The sequence below is a fragment of the Diplotaxodon limnothrissa genome, linkage group LG6 (assembly GCF_057381915.1).
Source record: "Diplotaxodon limnothrissa isolate DT_005_m linkage group LG6, D_limnothrissa_male_GT1.1, whole genome shotgun sequence".
Lineage (NCBI taxonomy): Eukaryota > Metazoa > Chordata > Actinopteri > Cichliformes > Cichlidae > Diplotaxodon > Diplotaxodon limnothrissa.
In genome coordinates this window covers 13,173,124-13,181,694 of record NC_140601.1, presented here as the reverse complement: position 1 = coordinate 13,181,694, position 8,571 = coordinate 13,173,124, and the positions used below count along the sequence as shown (strand labels likewise).

Genomic DNA, 8,571 nt, shown 5'->3' with positions numbered 1-8,571 from the left:
ATGAATGCGATCTTATGATCATAAAATGTGTTATAAATCCATGTAGTCAGACCAACATACAGACTTTAAAAAGCCCTGCTTGAAGGAGAAAAGCATCTTTGACTTTGACATTTTGAAGGCCTTTTGCATTACTGCAGAGTCAGATAAATAAAATTCATACTGTCGGGGTCAGCATTGCGAGTATGAAGGCACAATAAGCCGTCAGTTAGCACAGCTTGGCAAAAAAAAAAAAAGAAAAGAAAAGAAAAAAAAAAGTCAATCTCCATCAGTTTTCCACGTAAAAGACACGTGACTTTTACACACTGGGTCAGAGTTCAAGTGTCCTAAAAAGCCTGTCTTCTAGTTGAGTTGTAGAGAGGCAAACACAAATCTCCCAACTGCCTCGAGACATTCTCCGGAGTCGGGAGCGGCGGGACTCGGCAGATATTTACGTTTTCTCCCCCATCGGTCCATCCCTTCCTCCCTCTTTTGTCTCTAGATGGGTGTTAAAGTCGCCAGGGGCCGGGGCACCAAGGAGTGTCTGGGTACAGCAGACAATGGACAGACCTAAATCTGAGAGAGAGGGGGGAAATGAGTGCGACAATGCCTGGAAGCTGCCAACTGGGGATTTCAAAATAAGGCCGTGGATACAATCAGTCACACACGCACGCACACAGACAGACAGAGGACAAAGCCAGGAAACTTGTAGTAAAACATGCACCACAAGTGCTTACATAAAGCTTACTACACATGTATGAAAACTATATTTGAAAGCAGACTGCCAAAGCAGCTGTGGGATTACGATGAATAGATTTAAAAAAATAAATGAAAAAAAAAAAAGAATAAAATAAACTATTGCAGGCTTTACTGATTTTCTATTCCCCTCCATTAGCCGCCAGTGGCTCACAGCGAGCTTATCTCATTACCTCCCACCATCTAGGCACACTGCCATCAGCACCTGCTAACAAAGTAGATAAATAAAGAGAATTACCTCAATTCAATACACAACAATATAATTACTGGCCAAAGAGCCAAGGGAGGGGGGAAAGAAGGGAAGGAATCCCCTTAATGTGAGGAAGCGTGTTCTCCAGCCTTTTGTTTTGCTTTGCTTGGATGTGCTACGGTCCTTGAACTGTAAATAATCACAGTGAAGGTGACCTTTTGATTTTTTACTGACTATTTTAGAGATCAAACAATTACACCGTTGTGTCCTGTGCTCAACATTACATAAGGAAACAAACTAAACTACCAATGCCGTTGTCAATCACTTCCAGGGCCAAGTGTAAAGTATGGTAGAGGGGGATTGGAGTTGGGCTTGGCCAAGCCTTTCCAGTGAAAGGAACTCTTAATGCTTCAACATACCAAGAGATTTTTGGATAATTTTGTGCTCCCAACTTTGTGGGAACCGTTTGGGGATGACCCCTAACATGACTGCGCACCAGTATACAAAACGAGATGTGGATGAGTGAGGTTGGTGTGGAAGGACTTGACTGGCCTGCACAGAGTTCTGACCTTAACCTGATAAAACACTTCTGGGATAAAATGGATGCGAGCCAGGCCTCATCCAACATCAGGATCTGACCTCACAAATGAGATTCTGGAAGAATGATCAAAGATTCCCATAAACGCACTCTTATGCTTTGCGGAAAGTTTTCCCAGAAGAGTTGACGCTGTTAATATGATGTGCTGACATAATAATCCCTCATGTACGTGTGTGAGAAGGCAGACAAGCGAATGTTTTTGACAACATACGGTCACACGTTGACACAGAAAATTTACCTGTTGGGATCTTCTTCTATAGTAAACGGGCCTTTCACGTTAACAGTGTTCCTGCTGTTGTCCACTGTGCCATAGCTGAGAGTGACCTGATGGGAGGGCGACATATATGAGGCTTGTTAGTTTGTCTGTGAGCAAAAGCCACCAAGGCAAAGTTTGTGAAACTGAGCAAAAGGGAGAGATCCTCAAATTCTGATGCAGATCTTAATCACGCTCTTTAAAACTGTGATTGGTCTTTGTGCAAGATGTCTCCTCATCTGCCCTTTTCGTTTCTTTGGCGTCACAATGAGTCTTTGTGTGGACGTGTGTACCTGGTTGTGTATGTCTGACACCAGTCCCAGATTCTCCAGGTGGGAGTGAAACAGCCCTGAGCGGATGAGGCTCACGCCGAGCAGCGCCTCCACGATGTAACCAACCGTGCAGTCATCAGGGAGGCGGATGTGCTCAGCTGTGGTCATGAAAGTGCCATCGCTAGAACAGAGAAGGAAAGAATCAGTAGATGAGACCTGAGGCTGAAACAAAAATAAATAAATTAATTTAAAAAAAACAAAAAAACAAATTCATCTTAAGTGAGGGCATACCTTGCCCAAGGTTTCATCTTCAGGGAGAGGCCACGGCTCAGACAGAACCCTGCTCCTCCGGTGGCAAACCAGAAACGCACTTGCTTCTACACACACACACACAGCATGAATATAAATGGACTGTCCACTTCCTCTCTTATTAATTTATTCATTTTCCACTTTTGCAAATTTCTGAATGTCGATAAACAATCTTAGGACCATTGTGTGATAATTGTTTCAGCTTCATGTTTTTATTCTAGAGTAGCTTTGCGTGTCCCAGTGTCTGAAACAAGCTGTTGTCGCTGCCTTCCAACTAACTTTAAACCAGCTTTATTCTTATTGGTTGCCCCTCTCAAACAGCTAGTGGAAGGGGCTGCTGTACGGTGGCCCTGATCAGTCAAACACTTACAAAAACAGCAAATAGGCAAGATAAACGCTAACAAACCCCCACAGAACACAACTGAAGTGTTTTTGGGGAGACGATAACATGAGAACAGCTGGGGAAGTGACAAGCTAACAGTATCTGGCTAATTACAAACATATTGACACGATTATATGAATCATGCAATTAAAAAAAATAAAAAATAACCCCACACACAGTATCTTTTTCTCCCTGAAAACACTGATGTATCCTCCACCTTAAGCGTGTCTCAGTGTGACCCTTCCCATGTTTTGGTTTCTGTCACTTCCGCAGCTGTTCCATCACGTTACTGCGAGATCGTTTTTTTCTACTTCTTTTCATTCAGCTCCTGTTGTGTTTAGTGCGCTTTTGCAGCATTTTTTCTATTTGCTGGTGTTTTCTTATGTTACAGTCTGTTTGACCTCTCGGGGCCACCGTACTCCCGTCCGTCTGTGACGTCAAAGAGAGCCAGGAGTAGAAAGAAAGAAAACATGAGAGAGAAGAAGGAACAAAAAGGCGCAAGCCTGCATAGTTACAAACCTAAAACATTCAATATTTCAATTTTAAGGTAAAACTGTTCTACGAAATCATGCCAAATTACCATTTCGTCAGTGCCGGGCCTCTCCGTGGCCTCTATCGGTCGCTCCAGGCTGGGCCGCCCAATGTAAACGTCCTGTGTGTGGCTGTACTGAGACAAGAGTTTCAGCAGGGAGCCTGTGTTCAGGTAGTTATCATCATCAACGTGACAGAACCACCTGCGACATAACAATGCTGTGGGTTAGTAAACTGTGTATGTGGGTGTGTGGTGCAGTGTGGTGTGGGTTGCGCCTTACTTCTTCCCAGAGCTGATAAAAGCGTCATACTCCAGAGACATTTTACAGGACAGCGCCTGACGATTGTGTGCCTGCGAGCAGTTGGTGTTGATCAGGTGAGCTCCTGATGATCAATAAGAAGCAGAAATCAATGATCGAGGCAGCCTCGACTTAAGCAGTGGAGCTGTTTAAGTATTGGATTTCATTATATCCTGACTGCTTCAAAACACCCTTATAAAAACACCCCAATTACACATTTCTGCACTGTGCAATACAATGAGAAGAATAACTGATTGAAAGATGAACAATTCCATGAGTAAGAGGAGGAAAGGACTGTTGATTAAACTGAAGTGACTTCCTGCACTTTGTGGAAACATTACTGCCCAGTCAGCAGCCTGGTCCCTGATTTCCTGCCTTGCACACTGTAGATAAGACTGCAGCTACTCAGCAAAACTGCTGTGTGTGTTTGTGTGCGTGTGCGCATATGTGTGTGTGTGTCTCACCTATTCTTTTCCTCAGCTTCTCATCCTCCCCATCAGTGAACACGTATGTCTGTGGAACAAAGAAAAAAACAAACAAAACACGACGGCGGTCATATTATTTCAGTAATCTTTCCCGAGTAGCACAGAAAGAAAAACAGCAACCACGCAGGTGATGACTGCATCAGCATTTCACAGATCACATTTGTGATTTCAGGTGAGACTCATCCCGTTTCCACGAAGCAGCAGTAAGCAGCGCCGACGCTGTGCTGACTGAGCGCCAGGCCAAAGGTAAGCCTCCCGTCTATCAGCAGCGCAGCAGCTGGCTTCGACCCCCTCGCTGCGCGTCTGTGTGAGCGTTAATGTGGTGAGTGACAGGGTTGAGGGTCACTGTGCACTCAGGAAGCTGTACAGACCTCGTAACCCTCCACAGGAAGTAAAAAAAACCAAACATACAAGTCTCTAAATAGTCTGTTGTTTTGGCTTTTTTTGTTCCAGGACAATGTGTTTGAAATGAAAAAAATCGCAGGTATAATGTGCCCACTGTTGGGAGTAATTCTGAACCCGTTTATAGGTCCTGGGGGGGGGGGGTAAAGAGTTGTCATATTTAGTCCCCGCAAATGTTCAGGGGTAGAAGTAATGATGTGATCCCCTGCTGAATTTGTAAGTGAGCAAACTTACAAATTCAGCAGGGGATCACATCATTAGTTCCCCCATTGTAGGATGATGCAGCCGGCCGTTTACACAAAGTATCTGATGATTTTACATCCTGTCAGCTCAGTCCAGCATAAAAGCAGTTAAAGTGTTAAAGAGCCAACTGATGAAAAAAACTGAAACCCCCCAAAAAGAAAAAGGGCGTATAGAGCTAAACGCTAACACCTAGCTTGTTGTGCTAATATGTTAAAGCTAAATACAGACTGTGGGTCTGAAAAGGGACATTCTTTCTCATGGCCAGCAGGGGGCGACTCTATTGAATAGAAGTCCATGAAAATCACCCAATTTCTCAATATCAAATTTAGGGTAAACAAGTGTGGCAAGTGCAAGTATCTAATACATAAGGTCATCACTGTACTTGGCAGACAGTTTGTTTCAGGAATCTCCGATTGAGTGGATTTAATCTGTCTCTCCGTTTTCCTTTCATTGTTGTTCATAAAGAGAATTCTTCATGGTTCGTTTATGACTTTATTGTCTATGTTCGAGTGAGGCGTTAGAAACTTAACATCTGAAGTCCCCAAAACTCCTACATAGAACAAAAAGATTCTACTGCATTTCGATGGTAAGAGGACAAAGAGCTGCAGCGAAATCATTTAGCAGCTAAAGATCATTTAAATGCTGTTAGTGCTACAGCTTTCCTTGAAGTCTACAGAACTTCTCCACAAAAGTTGCCAAGAAGTTTCTTGCTCTGCCAGCGGACAGATGAATACTTGATGCGAGAGGATGCTGCGGTCCAGACCTGGCAGCAGGGCAGATGTCCAAAGTCTGCTGCAACCTCCAGCCACAAACTGAATGCAAAGGACTTCCTAGGACACTAAATAGCAAAACCCATCATAGCACTGCGTTGTGTACCCTCCACAAATCTATCATGTACTGCACACTTTTTTCATTTGACAAAATAAATTCAAGTCTTTGCATCTTATAGGCTCTTTGTTTCCAGGCTCTTTCCTTGTTCTTGAGTCAGTTTATTCCCTCCTGACATGCAGCATGAATATATCAACAAATCTTTGCTTTAAGTACTACGTGATCAAGAGAGTAAATGTGACTGACCCCAAAAAAAACAACACTCCAGCCAGCTGTGAGATTCTGTCAGTCTTTTTTTCCACTCTGAGCCTCTTAAGCCCCCACAGTCAGCTTCTGCATCAGAACGCCTGCGTAAGAGTGCGTTCTATGACAAACCAGTGCACGCCTGAGCCAGTCTAAGAAGGCAGCAGCGCGGGGGGAGGAGGAGAAAATGTAGACCTTTTTTGCTTTTTGGGAGGTGGGGGTAGGTTGCCAGGAGTTGGGCTGGCAACCCAGGGAGAAAAAAAAAAAAAAAAAAGCAGCAAAAGCCAGTCAGTGTGTGTGGTGGAGTGCGCGCGTGTTTATCCTCGTGATCAGACACGTTTGTAACTTCCCATGAGAAATCCTTCGAGTTCCCAGGGTATGTGTGCGTTTGTGAAGGTCTCTGACTGTGCGTGTTTCCATTACTCAGCAATGTTACAGTACAGAGGTGTGTCTGGGAAACAGGTAGGGTTAAAAACACCTGACTGTGAGAGCTAATGCACAATTATGCCCCATACGCACACGCCAATTTCCACATAAACTGTATTTACATGTCAACAGTCTGGGTGTAGCACTGAACTCGAATGAGCTTCATCCCCTCAAACACTGAGGTTTAAATGGATGATCGCACGATCCGCAGTCACGTCTGCCTTTGATTACGAGCTTTGAAGCTGCTGGGTGCACTCAACCGCTGGCCCATGTGTTTTATAGCAAGGGATTCATCCTTGACTCACTCACCACCGCACCTCAGACCAAAAAGCTGTCTGCTCGTCCTGTTTGATCTTAAATATTTATCTGTGAGGCACTGAAACTCCTCCTGTACCAGCCTCTCCCTAAAATTCCAGCACTTCTAAATCCTCATCACAGGACTAACGTTTAGAAAGGAAACTGTAGTGATCGGCCAATTCATTAATGACTCATTTGGGAGAAAGTTGAAAAATATTTTGTAGTCGTTTTCATTTTTTTTTTTAAATAGACACAATTACAAAAAAATCTGAAGACTTATTTTTTTCAGAACATGAAAATGATTAGTTGATGATTAGTCTTGTGCACACAGTCTGAGTGAAAACATTTATAGCACAAGAGACAAAAACATCTTGTTTGGGTAGCTTGAGGTTAAAATTCAGCTGCAAGCACAGTTTCATGTTGAATCCTGATGATAATTTGAAATAATTCATCTCAAAAGACTTAAAAAAAAAAAAATCTGCAAAGTAAGTTGTCTTCCTCCCCTTAAGCCCCGACCACCAAGGCAGAATGTGGAGGTTTCTTCCTGTTAAAAATGAGTTTTTCCTTCCCAAGGTCGCCAAAGTACTTGCTTATAGGGGATCATCTCACTGTTGGTGTTTGTTCTGTTTTCTCTCTATTACTGTAAGATAGTTACCTTACAAAGTAAGGCGAGGCAGCTGTTGTTGTGATTTGATGCTATATAAATAAAATCGATAAGATTAAATGCGCAGCTCTTTCATGTTAATGTTATCGCAGAGACAAAGAAAAAAATGATCTGAATTGGCTCATGTCATTAGGCCTGCCTGTAGCTGTATCGTGTCAGCACATCAGCAGCAGTGTGATCAGCCTGTTTGCCCTCTGATCTCCATCTCATACATTACAGAAGGACCCATCTCCGTTTTACAGCTCCCTGCCTGGAGCATCAAAGAGCCGTGAGTGCGGTTCAGGGCAGGACTGATAATCTGGGTTACAGGGGCATTTTCCTAGTGGGCCGAATATAAAGGATTCATGTAAAACGAATGGCTACTTTGACCATGAGCAACTACTAATAACTAAAACTTGGCTTTTAATTGTCACGTGCTGTGTGGCCGCCTAGACCCACATTTCCAGGGCCATGTTATTTTGTCCCAGTCCAGCCTGTCCCGGACTCACACAAAGACTTGGGGATGTAAATGGCAATCGCAGCCTTCGGTGTATGAAACCTTTAGGACACGCCTTCCCCAATTGTGCCTTTAGTGAGTTGACCTGAAACTAAAGGGTGCTAGAAACACAAGTATACAGACTACCGAAGGGCTGAAACCGAAGTGCTTAAAACCAAATCCTGTCGTCATGATGTGAAGAGAAGCTGGCCCGTTTCTGAGTAACAGGTGGGCCATCAAACCTACCTGTGGCATGTTCCTGGATATCCAGGTGTCCAAAAGAAGCTCCAGTCTCTGCCGGTGATACCTGCCGGTGGTTTTTACCGCTATGAACAGATCAGCCGGGGAGAGACGCTCCACCGGACCGGTTGGATCGCTGCTCCGCGGGGGGCCGCTCACCGCTCTTCTCTCCCGGGTCAGTTTGCTGAAATATGCTGAGAAAACTTTTCCGCTCGTACCCGCGGCTGGAAGCTCCTCCGGGACTCTGCAGTTTGGGTGTCCGCCAGTCACTACCAGCATCCCGGTCACCAGCAGACAGGTGACCGCGGCGGCAGCAGCGCGAGGTCCCGCGGAGCCGAGGAGGCCTTTTGATACCCACACAGGTTTCCACATCGTGGACGCTTTTAGAGTGAGAAAGTTTCTGAGAGCGCTTGTCTCCGGATTACAGCATCTCCACTGTAGTACCCAAATCACAGCCGTCCCGCGTGTCTCCTTCAGTGGATGACCTCCCACTGAGTGGCTTGCAGCTGTGTTTAACACAGAAGTTATCCACCAGTGGGCGGGACTGTTTTAGGTCCGGTTTGCATCCAGTGGCAGATTTGAGCGTTTAGTGTGGGCGGAGATCCAGCAAAGAAGCAGGGAAAGTCCGCTGCTGAATACACTTTAAAGGGACAGCTCACCCCAGCGTCCAATAGACATAGTTTTCCATTGGCCTGTACGTAT

General features: G+C 44.7%; 1 protein-coding gene across 1 annotated transcript; it reads right to left on the bottom strand.

Annotated features, from left to right (window-relative positions):
* Positions 1-437: 437 nt before the first annotated feature.
* LOC146630236 (beta-1,3-N-acetylglucosaminyltransferase lunatic fringe-like) lies at positions 438-8,348 on the bottom strand. The gene is made up of 8 exons (XM_085355680.1): positions 7,876-8,348; positions 4,031-4,079; positions 3,549-3,651; positions 3,317-3,470; positions 2,337-2,422; positions 2,067-2,226; positions 1,759-1,844; positions 438-552 (listed from the first exon to the last, which is right to left on the bottom strand). Exons 1-8 carry the CDS (start codon positions 8,239-8,241, stop codon positions 486-488), a joined length of 1,071 nt encoding a protein of 356 aa, XP_085211806.1. The 5' UTR covers positions 8,242-8,348; the 3' UTR covers positions 438-485.
* Between the last annotated feature and the right edge of the window lie 223 nt (positions 8,349-8,571).

Excerpts from the sequence above, each read along its gene's own strand:
- LOC146630236 (XM_085355680.1), bottom strand. The coding sequence starts at position 8,241 with ATGTGGAAACCTGTGTGGGTATCAAAAGGCCTCCTCGGCTCCGCGGGA. Across the intron at positions 3,471-3,548 it reads TTTATCAGCTCTGGGAAGAA|GTGGTTCTGTCACGTTGATG; the intron begins GTAAGGCGCAAC and ends GTTATGTCGCAG. Across the intron at positions 2,227-2,336 it reads AAGATGAAACCTTGGGCAAG|CGATGGCACTTTCATGACCA; the intron begins GTATGCCCTCAC and ends TCTCTGTTCTAG.